We start from the raw sequence: 20463 nt of genomic DNA, 5'->3' as shown, positions 1-20463 counted from the left end.
CTAGTCATCTGCCACCGTTATGATGCTGAGTTTTGACAAGTTGCTATAATGCATAGGTGAAGATTATTTTTTCTAAAAAAATGGACGGGCCATGGCTCAAATTGGCCCTGAAGTTGTTCCATCCTAGTGAAATCTGCTGAAAGGGACCAAGTATAAGCCTAGTCGGCCCAATTAAACCATCAAATTCCGAGGAAACAAAAAAACATGTCGTTGACATGCATAAGCCATAACCAATTAAGGTCGAACCCTTTCGCAAAAAAATAAAAATTAAGGTCAAACTAGGTTCTACACCGGAAATCAAGACTCTACTCGAAGAACACCACGAAAACAAAGACATCTTGTGTTGCCATCCCCACTTGTCGAGAAAACTGCTACAAAACACTAATCATTAGGCACATAGATATCACCACATAAATGAAACGGTGTTCGCGCCAAATATGCTTACAACTTTGGCCCCATCCATAGAGTACAAGACCCCATTGACCGAATGCTTTATATTGCATTGTAATGTGTGAACATATTTTTGACATGTTGCACAATTCTTTGGTAATTATGTGTGAATATTTTATCTCTATAAACAGTTTTTGGGCTAACCAAACATTTTTTTGAACCTTGTGAAGAATTCTTTTGAACTCTAGAAAGACTTTTTTCTTAACTTTCACAGTATATCTCATAAATAGTACTATTTTATGTATGATTTTTGACATTTATTAAGAAACTTAATTCACTAATGGCACTAGATAAAAATGTGTTCACATATTTTTTTACATATTATGGGAGCCTTTATCTATGTTACCCTGAAAAAATATTTTCCTATTTGACATTGGGTCTAAATTTTCTTCTTAATAACGCTTCCTAATATGTAAAAAAGAATCTGCGAAAATGCAATTGACAACATACACTGACGCTAATGAGCTGATGCATATTTGGCTCTTGGCTCTTGCCTGTTACAGTAATTAATCTAGACGGGCACTCAATCAAAAAGGGCGAATTCTATTCCCCGCTTATAGTGGGATGTATCTGGGGCTCCACTCAGGGTTTTTTTTTTTGCTTTCGGGCCGGCCCATTACTATAGAGCTTCTACGGGCTAAATAGGTAGCATTTTTTCCCTTGGTTTTCTCGTTTTTTGGCTGTTAAGTGGCTCTTTGTGTGTTGGTTTTCTCAAAGGTTTTTCTTCAGTTTTTGGGTTGATTTTTATATACGTTTTAAAATTTTATTTTTTTGTAATTTTGAATTTTTTCCAAACTCAAACTTTTCAGATTCGAATATTTTTAAAATTTGGACTTTTTGAGTTTTGAACTTTTTTCAAATTTGAACTTTTTTAGATTCAAACATTTATTAATCTGAACTTATTCGAGATTTGAGCCTTTTTAGATTCGAACATTTCTTCAGTCTGAGCATTTTTTATTTAAATTTTTTGAAGTTTGAACTTTTTGAGATTTGAACTCTTTGAGATTCGAATATTTTTTTTTATATCTAAACACTTTTTCATCAATTTTTTTTGAATTTAAATCCGAACTGAAAGGGGAAAAAAGGTAGAGAAGTAGTACCTTTTGTTGGGCCGTATTTAGAGCAGCCCACATGGAAGCTCTTCTTGCGGAGCGAACCCTCGCTCCCTCTTAAGGCAGAGAGTAGGCGCTCCCATCAAAGAGCGCGGTTCCCATATACCGACAAGGTCGGCACCTGCACCGCGCCGAACACCTCCGCCCGGTGTGGGTCGACCCGGTTAGGCGATTTTTCCTGTTTGTTCTCCTTTGTTTTTCTTTCCGTTTTTTTCTTCTTCATTTTCTTTTTTGTTTTATTTTTCAGTTTAAAAATATTTTTTGAAAATTTTCAACGGACTTCCAAATTTGAACAAATACTGAAGTTTGAACGATTTCTGAAATTTGAACAAATTAAAATCTAATATTTTTAAAATCTATAAACAGAAAATTTAGAATTTTTTTTGAAAACATATTTTTTTTTAAATGTTAGTTTTTAAAAACAGAACTATAAACAGAAAAAGAAAAAATAAGAAAAAGAAAAGAAAAAATTGGTTTACCTGATGGTCCGTGGCCCAGTTAACAGCCGCCCGTGTCGAAGGGGTGTGCGGCACCTGGTACGTGCCGGCCTGGTCAGCATATAGCAGCTCCCATCAAAGAGGGCCTAATACAGCAGTAGCCAGCAGTTCGGCCCACTATTTTGTTTCGATCCCCTTCCCCTTGCCTTAAAGCCCAGCAGCCCACACGGCATCCCCGGCTCTCCCTCCCACAGCGACGGCGCGACCACCCCTTCACTCTTTTCTCTACCCTCCTTGCCGTGGCGGCTCCCCTCTCCCCTCCTCCGCCGCCGCCGCAACCAAGAACCCTAAACCCTAGCAGCAGCAGCAGCAGCTCCACCTCGCGATGGCGGACGCGGTGCAGTACCGCCTCGAGGGCATGCCCGAGGAGCTCGACGACCTCCTGAACCGCGGCCTCTTCACCAAGCCCGAGCTCGCCGAGGTCGTGCGCCGCCGCCGCGACTTCGAGTTCCGCCTCCGCCGACACTCCCCGCGCAAGGCCGACTTCCTCGGCTACATCGACTACCTCCTCCGCGTCGACGCGCTGCGCGACCTGCGCAAGCGCGCCATCATACGCGCCACGCCCGACCCGGACCACGAGGATGGTGGTGGGAAGAAGAAGAAGAGGAAGAGGAATACGAAGGGCAAGTGGGCCAAGTCCGCCTCCGACACCGCGGCAGTCACCCGCGTCCTCGGCGTCTACCGCTTGGCCACCGTCAGGTTCAAGGGCGACCTCGACCTCTGGTTCAGATACCTCGAGTTCTGCCGCCAAAAGCGCCACGGCAGGATGAAGGAGGTACGCATCCAATACTTAACCTGCCCACACTCCACACTGCACCATCGAATAGATTTGTTCTCACTTTTATTTGTATTATTTGCAGGCTATGGCACAAGCCATTCGTTACCATCCTAAGGTTCCTGGGCTTTGGATGTATGCAGCAGCATGGGAATTCGATCACAACTTGAATGTTGCTGCAGCACGTGCACTCATGCAGAGTGGTCTCAGATCTTGTCCCGAATCAGAGGATATGTGGATTGAGTATCTTCGCATGGAGCTTACCTATCTTAACAAGCTTAAGGCCCGAAAGGTAGCTCTTGGGGAGGATGTGAAGACGCTGCAGAAAAGCAATGATGATTCAGGTCACTGGAAAGAGGAGAACAAAGAACTGTTCATGTCACTTGATGAACCAGGTGCTGAGGAGTCTGGCTTGCAGGGAGTTGATTTGGAGGAGAAGGAAGATCTATTTTGGCAGCAAGGGTTGTTAATCATTCGAACAATTTATCATGGTGCTATGGAAGCTCTTCCATCAAGCTTAACCTTGAGGAAGAAAATTTTAGAGATATTAAATAGTGTTGAGCTCGCACATTCTGAAGAGCTGAGGCTGGAGGTCATGGATGACCTGAAGAAAGATTTCTCTCACGATGAGGACTACTGGGATTGGTTTGCTAGGCTTCAGCTTAGTGATTCCACTAATTCCTCAAATAAAAAAGAAGCTTTATTGAATAAGTTGAACAAATCAATTCAGGTGAAAACATTGCTCCATCACTTTATTATATCATGGGTTATAAGTGAAAGTCAATCTTTCTTACTTTCTTGAGATGAAAAGGTTACATCTTTTTTTACCATTTGCCCTCGCCATCTATTCCTGCAGTGAAATGTTATACTGAGTGGTAGGTCTGCCCCTGACTAGATTAGTATTAGGTTGATGTTCGTCTTATGTACTCGTATCAATTATCACCATATGCTTGTTGTACAAGTTGTTGTCAGAATTTTAATCTTTCAGCTGGACTTATCCAGAGAGCGAATTCCATCTTTTCCTGAAATGAAATGTTATGCTGAGTGGTAGGTTTGCCCCTGACTACATTAGTACCAAGTTGATGTTGATCTTAAGTGTTAAGTATCACTATATGCTTGCTGTAAAAGTGTTGGTCACAATTTTAATCTTTCAGCTGGACTTATCCAGAGTGAATTGCTTACCCTTGCTATACATATCTGGTAGCTAGCAGTCGTTATTCAGTGAGGTTAAGTTTTTATATGTGACTATCTATTTTGTTCCAAGACATGAATGTCACTAGACACAACATTGTCGATGTTCTAAATACATGTCTTTCAATTCTAGGTGTATGATGAAGCTGTCAGAAAGTTGCCTACTTCCAAAATGTACTCCCTGTTTGCAAAATTTTGGTTGGGTGTTATATTCTCCGACAGAGAGGATTCCATCTCATTATTTCAGGATGCTGAGTTTGATGCTTCAGAATTCACTTCATCTATGCTGAAAGTTTATGAAAATGCTGAATCATGTGGATGTCTCGCCGAGGAACTTGCCTGCCAATATGTCTCACTCCTTTTGAGGTTTGGAAGATTTGAGGAAGCTAAGAATCTTGCAGCAAAGCTCTGCAGCGGACCTCTTTTACAGGCTGCAAATTTGTGGAACCTGAGAGCCACCATAGAGATAAACTCGCTTGGTACTGCTACTGGCAGTTCTTCCTTTAGTGAGGAGAATCTAAGTTCTCTGTTTGATCTGTTTAATGTTATACTTCCGAAGTTATCCATAGCCAAGGCTGAGGGACTGTGGCATACGGTATGTGTCTTCGCTTTATCTTGTGCTTTCCCATGGTTCCCTAGTTTCTAGCAGTTCATTCCCTGGTGCTACTCCAGACCTATATTGCAATATTTTGCTTTGCTCCATTTCTAGTGTGAATGTGATTATGATTTATTATTTCTATATCTATGGTACCTATGACACTGTCTTGGTCGTTCTGTTTCATTTATCTACTTGATATTGGTTTATATTGTACTTTCTATTGCATTAACTTTATATTGTTCAACTGATTGCACTGCTCTCTGTAAAAGGTGTAATACTGTTTTCCTTCTGCATTTCATAAAAGTTTGTTTGTAATGTGAATTGCAGGCCATGAAATTGTTTTCTCACGATAAGATATATTTTAAAAAGCTGGTGAAGTGTGCAACGTTATCATTAAGTTCGGCTGGTGGGAGTGATTGTGGAGCTTCAGTCTCTTCTGCTATTATTGGGTGGGTTTTGCAGAAGGATGGTATTAAGCAAGCTAGGAAGATGTATAAGAGGTACAGAATTTGTGGCCCTTCAGTGATATTGTTTGCAATGCTAATCTGAGTTGCCATGCTAATTACATGAAGGAAATAAGCATTGTTGCATGTAGTGTTTTCTGTCCATTTGCCAAAACCTAACATTGGGCCTAACATGCTATGAATTGATGGTTTTGTTAATATTGCTTGTACTTAATTCAGATATATTATCTGCCTTCGTTGTCCTTTTTGGTTACACTTATTTCTGCATTAAAGGTCTAAATCAGATAAGTTTAGTTGGATGTTGCCTGCTGGTTGTTGGTTGATTAGACTTGAGAGTTGTTTATATACTGAGGTAGCATGTTTCTGACACTTGTCCCTCCATTGCCTGAGGTAGCATGTTTCTGACACTTGTGCGTTTATGCAGATTTTTGGCTTTACCGCGTCCCAGTCTTAAGTTATTCCAGTTCTGCATAGAGCTGGAAGCTAACCTTGCATCAACGGGAGACCATGATGCATTAGTTACTGCGCGCAAGCTGTTTGATTCAGCAATCAACCATTATCCGCAAGAAAGAGAACTTTGGAGGAAGTACTACAACATGGAGTTGAAGGTATGGTTTACCTATTGCTATTTATTACTTTTGAAGCAACATGCAGGAGCTCTGTCTTTTCATCAAGGAGAAAAACAGCTGACCAATTAATAAGGAAAACTGCTGAAAAAAATATACTGCTAATTAGACATTGTTTTCGTCAGTCACCTGCTCCTGTCTCTTGATTAATTGCTTATTCACGTTTGTTGACATTGCATTTGCACTATACCAACCAGGTAGGAACATCGGAAACATCAAATGCTATCTACTGGCGTGCCCGAAAGGTGCTCAATGACCCCACTGCCCTCCATTCCCCGTAGCAGTGTGTGCCTGTACTATGTAATATCTATTTTGATTGGATTGATTCGTGTGTTGCTATAGCCATATCGTAGTCAACTAAGTCAACTCGACAAATTTTGTCCTCGTTGTTTGTCGATCGGATATTTTTTTTTACTGTTGTGGGATGTCTTAAGAAAACTGGAATAGCTTGTGTTTGCTGAGTCCGGTCATGTAATGAATATACTGATAAGATTACCCAACAATAGCATCCGCCTTGGAGCAAGTAAATCTGTTGCTGAAGAGCAAGTGAAGCAGTGACTGGAGTCTGAACCTATTTAACCTTACGCACCTCTATGATCAAAGGTTGGAGCAGTTGAACACTTTCTGTAAGAGACAAGTCTATTTAGTTGTTTCCATTTTGACGTCTTAGCTGAATTTGAATGGGGCAGCCATTAGTCTCAAATAAGAAAATATCTTGGGCAAGCAAACAAACAAATGGCTTCCACTACTGCTTATATTGGTCGAGGCAGCCATTTCGTTTTTCTTTTTCATTTTAGAAATTAGAAATTGAATGAGATGGATCGTTCATTTGATACCTCCACCTGGAGCTATTCTCCGTTGCCGTCGCACTGCCGGTCGTTTGGCCATTTGCTGGCCGGTGTGCCGGCAGTGTGGAGGTAGCGGCAGTACAACGGGAGCACCCTCGTGGAGTCGTGGGGTGACCGGCTGACTACTCTCAAGGGCATCGGAACATGTCGGGCAGCTGATGATCACTAAGGGTATATACAATAGTGATATCTTAGCAGCAGGATAAACGCTGATGTGGAGGAAAGAAAAAGATGAAAAAAGACTTTGCCTTCTCTTAGCTAAGAGATGATCTCTTAGCACAACCTCTCTCAACACAAATTTAGGATGTCTCGTTACTAATGATAAGATTAAAAAAACAACCCATTGTATATCATGTTTTTTTGTTATATCTTGATTACGTGGCAGGATTAAGATAAAACAGCCTTATCAATCATTGCACATGCCCTAAAGTAACTTTGTCACCGTCACATTTTATTGAACTGAACAATAAGCAATATCAAACAAAAAGAAAATTCAAACGGACATGGCTTGGACTTCGGTGCAGTCATGTCGGACTAGGCTCAAAAGTTGAGTTCAGACTCTGGTGTGGCTAAATCTCAGTCATGCGTAGTATTTCTTTTCTGTAAAAAGAAAAAGTTTACAACAAACAGCATAGCTTGAAATAAACTCACTCGGTGTACCTATTTGCTTTGTCTCTGCCTATCTCTACAGCGTTAGAAGAACCAAGAGGTCACGTACATCTTCACGTGCGACACGTCCACAAAGTTATTTCATGAAAATTCAACTTGTCTTGTGGCGTGTGTAAAAAAGATAAAATTTGGTGCTAAAAATAAGTCTTGTCACAACATAATTTTTCTCTTTTTTATATAGACCACAAAAATTATCGGTTTTTCTCGAAACTTGATGAACACACATATATTATGTACATGTAGATTTTTTTGTCAAAATTTTTCGACATTCAAAATATATTTTCTTAACAGAGAGCATACGTGGGCCAAATTGAATTTTTCGAGATCTGTACACAATTGAAGAAGGTGATAAGGGATGTCTTTACCCCATATGGATTGACCCTCCACCATCTTAGACGGAGTTACGTATCATTCTATGTAGATGCTTCGCATGAACTCTTGTAACCCGTATCGCCTTGATTCAAACTTTCTGAGTTAAATACTTTTTAAAAAAATCATCAGGATCGCCACCCCCGATTCTATTGATAATATCATCAACGAAACCAAAGTTACATAAAGTGAAAACATATAGCCCTGAAAACAAAGAACCTGAAGGGAAAAACTACCTGTTCCACTGGTGCGAGGCTGCGCGCACGCTGTGTTAACCATCTCCTGACTCTCCGAGCCTCCGAATGCAAGGATCAAGCCCTCTTTGACACTTGCTGATGTCGTTTAATAAAAACTTCTTTCGAGAAAACTCAGTGTTCGGCCGCCATCTTTCTACTCGTCTAGTACCTGCACGTATTAACCTCGCATTTCAGCTTCTTGGACTTCTTTGTGCTGCACACCCAACCATGAGCTAACCAAAACCTCTCGTCTCCGCGCGTCCAAACCGCCTACACAAACATCGCCAATGGCTAGCTCCGTCCCGAAGCAGCGCCTGGTAGTCGTGGCCGCCGCCGCGGTGGCTCTTGCCCTCTTCCTCGCCGCCGTGGCTGACGACGCCGAAGAGATCCACCTGCACATGTACATGCACAACATCTACGGCCCGCCGGGGCAGAGGGCGGTGCTGATCACCAAGGGCACCGGGCCGATGAACCCGTCGCTGCCGCCGGCACAATTCTTCGGCGACACCTACGCGTTCGACGACCTGCTCACTCAGAACCGGAGCGAGTCGTCCAAACACGTGGGCCGCGCGCAGGGCACCGCCATGCTGGCGTCCATGCGGCAGCCGGTGTACCTGGTGGACATGGTGATGCTGCTCACCGGCGGGGAGTACGACGGGAGCACCATCGTCGTGGAGGGCCGCCACGACGCGTCCCAGGAGGAGCGTGAGCTGGCCATCGTCGGCGGCACCGGGGATTTTCGGACGGCGTCCGGGTACGTGCGCTGCACCACGGCGAGGGAGGAGAAGAAGTACACCGTCTACGAGCTCTTCGTCAACGCCACCATCCCCGGCGACGACAGCGAGCCGGAGTACCGTCCGGTGGTGACGCGACGTATCCCTCCTTCCTGGAAATTTTGACAGATCAGACCACCTGCCCGAGTGAAATGCCAGAAAAGACCACCTCTGAGTGCAAATGTCAAAACTACCGTGGCGGCACGCTGGCCAAGCGACACGTCGCACATGCCGCCGTAGCTGGTGGCGGCAGGACTTGCCGCCGTGAGTGGTGGCGGCACGTTGGACGAACGCTGGGTGGTGGGCCCTGCCGCCACCGGCTGTGGCGGCACGCTGACGTGGCAACATGCCGCCACCGGCTGTGGCGGCACGCTGTCGCGGACGAAGCTGCCCAACGTGCCGCCACCACTCACGGCGGCAAGTCCTGCCGCCACCGGCTACGGCGGCATGTGCGACGTGTCGCTTGGCCAGCGTGCCGCCACGGTAGTTTTGACATTTGCACTCAGAGGTGGTCTTTTCTGGCATTTCACTCGGGCAGGTGGTCTGATCTGTCAAAATTTCTCCTTCCTGAGCCACGCTATACGCATGCGTGTGAAATTCGTAACTGTTTCATCATGCATGTATTGTACTAACACACGGTTTATGATCAAGCCAAGCGAGCAGGGCCTTCCTTCTTTATCGTACAAGCATGAAATTAGTGCTAGTTGAGTTAATTGAACGAAGATAGGCTAATTGGACCGGGATTGGATTAGGACTGCAAATCGCAGAGATGAACCAGCACGCTCCTATGCAGCATGGAGACGAACGCTATGGGCGCGTTTGGTAGACTGGGCCTGATTCGTGCCTCACTGGCGCACCCATGCAAGGTCACTTGCGTATCCAGAACGAGCCACGGACCGAAATATGCCTGTTGTTTGGTAGGTCGGGCTGCATTAGCTGGGCCAAAAAAGACTTTCTCCTGCAGCCAAGCCCAAATCTCGATGGAGATGATATTAGGCCTGTTTGGTACCATCCAGACATGTCTACGGTTACCTCTTCTCTACGACGGGTAGCCTTACCAACCTATCACCTCCTATCACACAGAAATCACAGTTCATGATAGTTGCAATCAGTTCACGAAATTATCCCTAGCTACTACGAATGGTAGTTCATAACACGAGGCTCCCTAGCTACTACGAATTGCAGTTTATCATTACGGGGTCGTTGAACATTGCGTCTGGCCACTCTTGCCTCTTCACCTTTCAGGCATCATTGTCGCCTGCTTCCACGTCATGGCCGGTCTCTACTTCATCAAAAGTGACAACCTCTTCGAAGAACTCATCCTCGCCCCAACCTAGGATCCAGTTGTGAAGAATGCAGCACGCAAGGACCAGCTTTACCTGAGTGTCAAACGTGTGAAACGATTTCTGGTCAAGGACCTTGAACCTGTTCTTCAATGCAGCAAAGGCCCTCTCAATGGTGACTCTAAGGCTTGAGTGTCTGAGATTGAACAACTATCTCGCATTCTGAGGTCGGTGCTTCTCAAAGGACTCGTTGAGGTGGTACCTTGTTTTCCTGAAGGGAGGTAGAATTTCAGGTCGGCATGCATATCCAGCATCTCCAAGGTAGAACTTACCGTCAGGGATTTGCAACCCATCAGGCCTTGACAAGCTGTCGGCCAGGATGCTGGCATCATGAGCTGAACCCTTCCACCTAGCAAGCATGTAGGTGAACCTCATATCGAAATCCACATCTGCTAGCACGTTCTGGCTGGTGTAGTGCTTCCTCCCGCGGAATACTGCAGACATTGATCTGGGTACCTTTGCAGTGACATGAGTACCATCAATAGCCCCAATGCAATCCTGTAAAAAGATTAGCACACAATCATGTTTCTGACAGTAGGACACATCTGATAGGTACAAGGAACATGATTTTGTACTCACACTGAAATAGGGGAACCACCTGTAGCTGTTCTTGATCTTGGTTGGTGTGTTCATTGATGCTGGCTTGATCATTTCACCTTTGAGCTCCCCAATTGCGTACAACACCTGCTGGAAGTACCGAGAGATAATCATCGTGGATCGCCTGAATGTGTTATGGATGACTCTGAACCTCTGGTTATGACCGATGACATGAAGACACATTGCGACTTGTTCTTCGACAGAGGTGTGGATGCTATCAGTCAGCAGTCCTCTTTCCCTGAACGATTTCACAAGTGCATAGAAAGGGGCTCTTCTCATCCGTAACATCTGGATAGCCTCTACGTCGTTGCAGTTGTAGATGTTGTTTATGTTGGCAATCCTCTCCTGATCTCGTTTTAACATAGGTCCGTATGTCACACTAGGATAAGCAGCATCCCTAACTGCTCTCTTGTGCACCATCAGGATCCATGCTTGTACGCAAATGATGAGTGCTGCGGCGTGATGCACAAGCTGGAGCTGGTCGGTCTACTCAAACAAGATCTATGCATTACGAACGGTCTTATCGAATCCAACTAGTTCTACGAACATGAATCGAACACTAGAGTAGAGCAGAGGAGTTTCCCCTTACCTCCGTCATGACGGACGATGGACACGGCCGAAAGCCGCCGCAGATGTGCGTAAGTTCCGCCGCGGCTGGAGAAGAGGACCCTGGTCCGGTGCCGGTCACCGAAGGTAGATGCGCGCTGCCAGATCTGGGTCGCCGCCACCGCCGGTAAGGAAATTGGGGGATTGCAAAATTTGGGAGGGGGCTAATGGAGAGGGTAACCAAAGAGGGAGGTTACCCCTACCTTTGCCGCGCAACGCCACTGGGATTTTGGCTTCTCCCGCCATGCTGAGGCGGAGCTCCCGCGCGAACGGCGTTGTCGATTTTCGTCTCGTCAGAGCCTGACCCTGGAGAAACTGTACCGGACGTTCCTCCGGGGCCTGTCCCAGATGTGCTTTAAAACCCGTGCTATGCAACAACACGAGTGCGCCCAGGAAACTAAATGGCCCGAAATATGCTGGGCCGATGCGAGCCAAGGGACATCCAGACTACCAAACAGGCCCTATAGCTGCACAACGAGAGGAAGTTTGCAGCAGAGACAAATGCTATAACGTCCAGTGGTGACGCGGCATGTCCCTCCTTCGGTCCTTCCTGAGCCACGCGCCCACGCTACATGCATATATGCGTGTGAAAATCGTCAGCTGATTCAGGGAACAGTCATGCATGCATGTATTGTACTACTACGTACACCGTTCATGCGAGCGGGGGCTTCTTATCGTACAAGCACGAAATTAGTGCGAGTTAATTGAAGGAAGTTAGGCTAATTGGACTGGGATTGGACTAGGACTGCAAATCGCAGAGATGAACCATCATGAGCTTAAGTTAGATCAGACGACTAGAGAGGCTTCTGATTTATCCACCAAGTCTGTCAGGTTATGTCTAGTGATACCCTTGAGTCATGAGTCATGGCTCACGGGAGGTGCCATGGCCTAGTGGAAGAGCAAAAAGTCATATGTCTCAGAAAAAACTAAGGGGGAGGAAGCATAGACACATGTGAAACCACGATAAAACCCTGCTTTGTAGCTGAGGGTACGATTGAAGGACATGAGCATGTCAAATCATATATCAAAAACTATTACAAAGGTTTATTTGGCAAACCTGAGAAATGTGATTTATCTATGGATGAGAATCGGATAGATGACATCCCTCAAGTATCCGCCGAGGAGAACGTTGTGCTCACTGCTCCTTACTCTGAGGAGGAAGTGAAGAAGGCGATTTTCCAAATGGAGCATAATAAAGCGTCAGATCCAGATGGTTTCCCAGCAGAGTTTTATAAAAGATTCTGGGATATAATCAAGACAGATCTAATGGAGCTCATTGGAGAGCTTCATACTGTCCAGCTTGAGCTTTTCCACATTAATTTTGGGGAAATTATTTTATTTCTAATGGTTAATGAGGCCGAACGGATTTAACAATATAGACCAATATGCCTTCTTAACGTGTGTTTTAACATTTTTTTTTACAAAGGAAGCTACTATTACGCTTAATTCTGTAGCCGATCATGTGGTTCGCCCAACTCAGACCGCTTTCATGCAAGGAAGACATCCTAGATGGGGTTGTCACGTTGCATGAAACAATTCATGAGTTACATCGCAAAAATATGAGTGGCGTTATTCTTAAGATTGACTTTGAAAAAACCTATGATAAAATTAAGTGGTCTTTCCTTCAGCAGACCCTCAGAATGAAAGGATTTTCTGACGAGTGGCGAGCTCTAATCCATAACTTTATTTTTGGAGGAAGTGTCGCTATCAAAGTCAATGATGATGTTGGTAGATACTTTCAAACTAAAAAAGGTTTACGGAAAGGTGATCCGATATCTCCCATACTATTCAATGTAGTGGCAGACTGGCAGATATGCTTGCGATCATCATAGAGGGTGCTAAAGATGATGGGCAAATTGAAGGGGTGGTTCCTCATCTAGTGGATGGTGGGTTATCTTTCCTTCAATACGCCGATGACACAATTCTTTTTATGGAATACGACCTTGATAAAGCACGAAATATGAAACTGATTTTATCAGCTTTCGAGCAACTATTAGGTCTGAAGATCAACTTCCATAAAAGCGAATTATTCTGTTTCGGTGAGGCCCAAGACGAGGCCAACCTTTATGCCAAACTTTTTGGTTGTCGGTTGGGCCAGTTTCCAATCTCCTACTTAGGTATCCCGATTCATTTTCGGAGACTAACGTTGTCAGAATGGAAACATGTCAAGGAAAGATTGCAAAAACGTTTAAGTAGCTGGATGGGTAAATTGCTATCCCTTGGTGGAAGATTGATACTCATTAATTCAGTACTTACCAATATGGTACTGTATATGATATCATTTTTCCAGATTCCTAAAGGAGTTTTGCATCGTTTGGATTATCTGCGATCAAGATTCTTTTGGCAAGGGGATAAAGAGAAAAAGAAATACCGGCTAACTAAGTGGGGAGTTGTGTGTCGACCAAAGGACCAAGGAGGGCTTGGGGTTCATGACCTCCAGGTTAAGAACACAACCTTATTTGGCAAATGGTTGGCTAAATTGCTCACTGAGGACGGGGTCTGATAAACCATTCGGAGGAGAAAGTATGTTGGCTCAAAGGCAATATCCCAGGTATCATGGAAACCAGGGGATTCCCACTTTTGGCCTGGCCTAATGGCGACGAATAGACACTTCTTCACATTTGTTTCTTTCTCCATCATGGATGGGACGTAGATTAGATTCTGGGAGGATAAGTGGCTCGGAAATTCATCTCTCCGAGAACAATATCCATCCTTATATAATAGTGTGTGCCATAAAGAAGACACCTTAGCCAAGGTCATGGAGTCTTATCCACCTAATATGACGTGTTATTGGAACAAGGCAAGCATCTTGGGATGCCTTGGTGTTGCGGTTGACATCTGTCCACCTAACACAAGGGCCGGATGAATTTCGTTGGAGTCTTAATGTGAATGGAAAATTCTCAGTTGACTCCATGTATAAAGCTTTGAACCAACCTATGGATCCGGTTTCTAAAAATAAGTTAATTTGGAAGATGAAGATACCTTTAAAGACTAAGGTCTTCGCTTGGTATCTTCGTCGAGGGGTCATCCTCACCAAAGACAATCTTGCTAAACACAACTGGCAAGGAAGCAAAGTGTGTGTATTTTGTCATCATGATGAGACAATTAAACACTTATTCTTCCAATGTCGGTTTGCCAAATCTATATGGTCAATCATCCAAATGGGTTCTACCTTGTATCCGCCACGTAGCGTTGCCAATATTTTTGGTAATTGGCTGAATGTGATAGATCATAGGTACAAAAAAAATTATTAGGGTGGGAGAGATTGCAGTTATTTGCTCGCTTTGGCTATGTAGAAATGATAAGAATTTTAATAACAAAAATGTTACTCTAATGCAGGTTATCTACCGGTGCACCAGCTTGCTCCGTTCGTGGTCGTCATTTCAGCGTATGGAGGATCTCGGCCTCTTTACAGAGGTGTGTACATGGTTGGAGGACACGGAGAAGGACTTTGTTAACCTACATGGGTGGCAGCATAATCTCAGGATTGCTTGATACGTCTTCAACATATCGATAATTTCTTATGTTCCATGCCACTTTATTGATGACACCTACATGTTTTATGCATACTTTATGTCATATTTATGCATTTTCCGGCACTAACCTATTAACGAGATGCCGAAGAGCCAGTTGCTGTTTTCTGCTGTTTTTGGTTTCAGAAATCCTAGTAAGGAAATATTCTCGGAATTGGACGAAATCAACGCCCAGGATCTTATTTTTCCACGAAGCTTCCAGAAGTCCGGGGAGGAAACGAAGTGGGGCGACGAGGCGGCCAGACGCTAGGGCGGCGCGGCCCAAGCCCTGGCCGCGCCGGCCTAGTGTGTGGGCCCCTCGCGTCGCCCCTAAACCTATCTCCTCCGCCTACTTAAGCCTTCATCGATAATAACTCCAGTACTGAGAGCCACGATACGGAAAACCTTCCAGAGACGCCGCCACCGCCAATCCCATCTCGGGGGATTCAGGAGATCGCCTCCGGCACCCTGCCGGAGAGGGGAATCATCTCCCGGAGGACTCTTCACCGCCATGGTCGCCTCCGGAGTGATGAGTGAGTAGTTCACCCCTGGACTATGGATCCATAGCAGTAGCTAGATGGTCGTCTTCTCCTAATTGTGCTTCATTGTTGGATCTTGTGAGCTGCCTAACATGATCAAGATCATCTATCTGTAATGCTACATGTTGTGTTTGTTGGGATCCGATGAATAGAGAATACTATGTTATGTTGATTATCAATCTATTACCTATGTGTTGTTTATGATCTTGCATGCTCTCCGTTATTAGTAGAGGCTCTGGCCAAGTTTTTGCTAGTAACTCCAAGAGGGAGTATTTATGCTCGATAGTGGGTTCATGCCTCCATTAAACCTGGGACAGTGACAGAAAGTTCTAAGGTTGTGGATATGATGTTGCCACTAGGGATAAAAACATCGATGCTATGTCTAAGGATGTAGTTATTGATTACATTACGCACCATACTTAATGCAATTGTCTGTTGTTTGCAACTTAATACTGGAAGGGGTTCGGATGATAACCTGAAGGTGGACTTTTTAGGCATAGATGCATGATGGATAGCGGTCTATGTACTTTGTCGTAATGCCCAATTAAATATCACAATACTCATCATAACATGTATGTGCATGGTCATGCCCTCTTTATTTGTCAATTGCCCAACTGTAATTTGTTCACCCAACATGCTATTTATCTTATGGGAGAGACGCCTCTAGTGAACTGTGGACCCCGGTCCATTCTTTTACATCGAATACAATCTACTGCAATACTTGTTCTACTGTTTTCTGCAAACAATCATCATCCACACTATACATCTAATCCTTTGTTACAGCAAGCCGGTGAGATTGACAACCTCACTGTCACGTTGGGGCAAAATAATTTGGTTGTGTTGTGCAGGTTCCACGTTGGCGCCGGAATCCCTGGTGTTGCGCCGCACTACACTCCGCAGCCATCAACCTTCAACGTGCTTCTTGGCTCTTACTGGTTCGATAAACCTTGGTTTCTTACTAAGGGAAAACTTGCCGCTGTACGCATCACACCTTCCTCTTGGGGTTCCCAATGGACGCGTGCTGTACGCGTATCAAGCTCTTTTTCTGGCGTTGTTGCCGGGGAGATCAAGACACGCTGCAAGGGGAGTCTCCACCTCCAATCTCTTTACTTTGTTTTTGTCTTGCTTTATTTTATTTACTACTTTGTTTGCTGCACTAAAACAAAACACACAAAAATTAGTTGCTAGTTTTACTTTATTTACTGTCTTGTTCTCCATATTAAAAAACACAAAAAATTAGTTACTTGCATTTACTTTATCTAGTTTACTTTATTTACTATTGCTAAAATGAGTAATCCTGAAGTTGAAGTTCGTTCGTTTAAGCAACAAGGGGGAGAATGTTTAAAAGATGCTTGGTATAGAATTAGTGATGCCCATAATAGGTGCACTAAGAAACACTCCACCACTATTCTACTCAGGAATTTTTATGTTCGTATCTCTAGCTGGAATAGGTATGTTGTTGATTGTCTCGCGGGAGGTAACTTCCTAGGTACTCCTGCCTTAGAAGCTAGTTGCATTATTGAGATGCTATTTGGAATACCACCTGTTAATGAAGTTAAAATTGAAACCTCTCTTGAAGATGTCATGAAAAAGTTGGAAACCATAGAGCAAAACCTTCCAAGTATTGAGACTAATTTGGGAGCATTACTTGATAGCACTGATAAACTTGATAAATCTCTAGGTGGAATTAATGAGAGAATTGCCATCTTAGAAGCTTGTGCTATTCATGATAATCAAACCCAAAGGATTAGTGAACTTGAAGAGGCTATGGGAACATTGGGTTCAACCTTTTCATCTATAAAGTTTAGAGAGAAAGCTTATGTGGGTAAGGAGCAAAAGTTCATGTATGTCTCTAATGTGCCTAAACCAAAAAACTATTATAGGCCTAAAATTCATAAAGCTCTTAAAACCACTATAGATAAGGGAGCATCTAAGATACCTAATGGGACAAATTGTGAAAATTATGATGTTGATGCTTCGTCTCTTGATAATACTTGATATACACTTTCTGCGCCTAGCTGAAAGGCGTTAAAGAAAAGCGCTTATGGGAGACAACCCATGATTTTACTATTGCACTTTTATTTTATATTTGAGTCTTGGAAGTTGTTACTACTGTAGCAACCTCTCCTTATCTTATTTTGTTGCATTGTTGTGCCAAGTAAAGTCTTTGATAGTAAGGTTCATACTAGATTTGGATTACTGCGCAGAAACAGATTTCTTTACTGTCACGAATTTGGGCCTAATTCTTTGTAGATAACTCAGAAAATTATGCCAATTTACGTGAGTGATCCTCAGATATGTATGCAACTTTCATTCAATTTGAGCATTTTCATTTGAGCAAGTCTGGTGCCTCTTAGAAATTCATCTTTACGAACTGTTCTGTTTTGACAGATTCTGCATTTTATTTCGCATTGCCTGTTTTGCTATGCTTGATGGATTTTTCTATTCCATTAACTTTCAGTAGCTTTGTGCAATGTCCAGAAGTGTTAAGAATGATTATGTCACCTCTGAACATGTGAATTTTTATTATGCACTAACCCTCTAATGAGTTGTTTTAAGTTTGGTGTGGAGGAAGTTTTCAAGGATCAAGAGAGGAGGATGATACAATATGATCAAGGAGAGTGAAAGCTCTAAGCTTGGGGATGCCCCGGTGGTTCACCCCTGCATATTTCAAGAAGACTCAAGCGTCTAAGCTTGGGGATGCCTTGGGCATCCCCTTCTTCATCGACAACATTATCAGGTTCCTCTAGTGAAACTATATTTTATTCCATCACATCTTATGCACTTTGCTTGGAGCGTCTGTTTGTTTTTGTTTTTGTTTTGTTTGAATAAAGTGGATCCTAGCATTCATTGTGTGGGAGAGAGACACGCTCCGCTGTTGCATATGGACAAATATGTCCTTAGGCTTTACTCATAGTGTTCATGGCGAAGGTTGAATCTTCTTCGTTAAATTGTTATATGGTTGGAAACGGGAAATGCTACATGTAGTAATTGGTAGAATGTCTTGAATAATTTGATACTTGGCAATTGTTGTGCTCATGTTTAAGCTCTTGCATCATATACTTTGCACCTATTAATGAAGAAATACATAGAGCTTGCTAAAATTTGGTTTGCATAATTGGTCTCTCTAAGGTCTAGATAATTTCTAGTAAGGGTCGAACAACAAGGAAGACGGTGTAGAGTCTTATAATGTTTACAATATGTCTTTTATGTGAGTTTTGCTGCACCGATTCATACTTGTGTTTGTTTCAAATAACCTTGCTAGCCTAAACCTTGTATCGAGAGGGAATACTTCTCATGGATCCAAAATCCTTGAGCCAACCACTATGCCCTTTGTGTCCACCATACCTACCTACTACATGGTATTTCTCCGCCATTCCAAAGTAAATTGCTTGAGTGCTTCCTTTAAAATTTCCATTCTTCATCTTTGCAATATATAGCTCATGGGACAAATAGCCTAAAAACTATTGTGGTATTGAATATGTACTTATGCACTTTATCTCTTATTAAGTTGCTTATTGTGCGATAACCATGTTCCTGGGGACGCCATCAACTACTCTTTGTTGAATATCATGTGAGTTGCTATGCATGTCCGTCTTGTCTGAAGTAAGGGCGATTTACCACTAGTTGAATGGTTAGAGCATGCATACTGTTAGAGAAGAACATTAGGCCGCTAACTAAAGCCATGATTCATGGTGGAAGTTTCAGTTTTGGACAAATATCCTCAATCTCATATGAGAACATTAATTGTTGCTAAATGCTTATGCATTAAAGAGGAGTCCATTATCTGTTGTCTATGTTGTCCCGGTATGGATGTCTAAGTTGAGAATAATCAAAAGCGAGAAATCCAATGCGAGCTTTCTCCTTAGACCTTTGTACAGGCGGTATAGAGGTACCTGATAACCCACAAGTATAGGGGATCGCAGCAGTCTTCGAGGGTAGTATAACCCAATTTATTGATTCGACACAAGGGGAGACAAAGAACACTTGGAAGCCTTAACAGCGGAGTTGTCAATTCAGCTGCACCTGGAAACAGACTTGCTCGCAAGAGTTTATCGAGGTAACAGTTTTATAGCAGTAGCAGTAGTGAAATAACAGCAGCAGAGTAACAAAGACAGCAGTAGTGATTTTAGTAAACAGCAGGATTAAAATACTGTAGGCACGGGGACGGATGACGGGCGTTGCATGGATGAGAGAAACTCATGTAACAATCATAGCAGGGCATTTGCAGATAATAATAAAACGGTGTCCAAGTACAAAGCAATCAATAGGCATGTGTTCCAATTATAGTCGTACGTGCTCGCAATGAGAAACTTGCACAACATCTTTTGTCCTACCAGCCGGTGGCAGGCGGGCCTCAAGGGAAACTACTGGATATTAAGGTACTCCTTTTAATAGAGTCCGGAGCAAAGCATTAACACTCCATGAACACATGTGATCCTCACATCACTACCATTCCCTCCGGTTGTCCCGATTTCTGTCACTTCGGGGCCATCGGTTCCGGACAGCGACATGTGTATACAACTTGCAGGTAAGATCAATAAACAATGAATATCATGATGAAACAATAACATGTTCAGATCTGAGATCATGGCACTCGGGCCCTAGTGACAAGCATTAAGCATAACAAGTTGCAACAATATCATCAAAGTACCAATTACGGACACTAGGCACTATGCCCTAACAATCTTATGCTATTACATGACCAATCTCATCCAATCTCTACCATCCCCTTCGGCCTACAGCGGGGGAATTACTCACACATGGATGGGGGAAGCATGGCTGGTTGATGGAGAGGCGTTGGCGGTGATGATGGCGATGATCTCCTCCAATTCCCCGTCCCGGCGGAGTGCCAGAACGGAGACTTCTGGCTCCCGCGACGGAGTTTCGCGATGTGGCGGCGTTCTGGACGCTTTCTGGCGACTTCGACTTCTCCCCGTGCGGTTTTAGGTCGAAGGCATTATATAGTCCGAAGGAGGGCGTCGGAGGCCGGCCGAGGGGGCCACACCATAGGGCCGCGCGGGCCCCCCTAGGCCGCGCCGCCTTATGGTGTGGGGCCCTCGGGCCTCCACCTTACTTGTCCTTCTCGGGTTCGTCGCATTCTGGGAAAATAGGGCCTTCTGCATAAATTCCGAGGATTTTCCCGAAAGTTGGATTTCTGCACAAAAACGAGACACCAGAACAGTTCTGCTGAAAACAGCGTTAGTCCGTGTTAGTTGTATCCAAAATACACAAATTAGAGGCAAAACAATAGCAAA

General features: G+C 43.8%; 2 protein-coding genes across 2 annotated transcripts; one reads left to right on the top strand and one right to left on the bottom strand.

Moving 5' to 3' along the window:
* The first annotated feature begins 2239 nt into the window (after positions 1-2239).
* Positions 2240-6382, top strand: LOC127334124 (uncharacterized). The gene is made up of 6 exons (XM_051360540.1): positions 2240-2834; positions 2920-3564; positions 4159-4620; positions 4951-5123; positions 5512-5695; positions 5911-6382. Exons 1-6 carry the CDS (start codon positions 2385-2387, stop codon positions 5992-5994), a joined length of 1998 nt encoding a protein of 665 aa, XP_051216500.1. The 5' UTR covers positions 2240-2384; the 3' UTR covers positions 5995-6382.
* A 3467-nt stretch (positions 6383-9849) lies between these two features.
* On the bottom strand, positions 9850-10968 carry LOC127328977 (uncharacterized). The gene is made up of 3 exons (XM_071825551.1): positions 10531-10968; positions 10154-10449; positions 9850-10087 (listed from the first exon to the last, which is right to left on the bottom strand). Exons 1-3 carry the CDS (start codon positions 10966-10968, stop codon positions 9850-9852), a joined length of 972 nt encoding a protein of 323 aa, XP_071681652.1.
* Between the last annotated feature and the right edge of the window lie 9495 nt (positions 10969-20463).

The sequence above is a fragment of the Lolium perenne genome, chromosome 2 (genome assembly GCF_019359855.2).
Source record: "Lolium perenne isolate Kyuss_39 chromosome 2, Kyuss_2.0, whole genome shotgun sequence".
NCBI lineage: Eukaryota > Viridiplantae > Streptophyta > Magnoliopsida > Poales > Poaceae > Lolium > Lolium perenne.
This window is presented reverse-complemented; position numbering and strand designations above follow the sequence as displayed.

Bases quoted from the DNA above. Each gene is read 5' to 3' on its own strand.
- LOC127334124 (XM_051360540.1), top strand. From the start codon at position 2,385: ATGGCGGACGCGGTGCAGTACCGCCTCGAGGGCATGCCCGAGGAGCTC. The intron at 2,835-2,919 runs GTACGCATCCAA...TATTATTTGCAG, and splicing joins GCCACGGCAGGATGAAGGAG to GCTATGGCACAAGCCATTCG. The intron at 5,696-5,910 runs GTATGGTTTACC...TATACCAACCAG, and splicing joins ACTACAACATGGAGTTGAAG to GTAGGAACATCGGAAACATC.
- LOC127328977 (XM_071825551.1), bottom strand. From the start codon at position 10,968: ATGGTGCACAAGAGAGCAGTTAGGGATGCTGCTTATCCTAGTGTGACA. The intron at 10,450-10,530 runs GTGAGTACAAAA...ATCTTTTTACAG, and splicing joins GGTGGTTCCCCTATTTCAGT to GATTGCATTGGGGCTATTGA. The intron at 10,088-10,153 runs GTACCACCTCAA...GTTCAATCTCAG, and splicing joins CCTCCCTTCAGGAAAACAAG to ACACTCAAGCCTTAGAGTCA.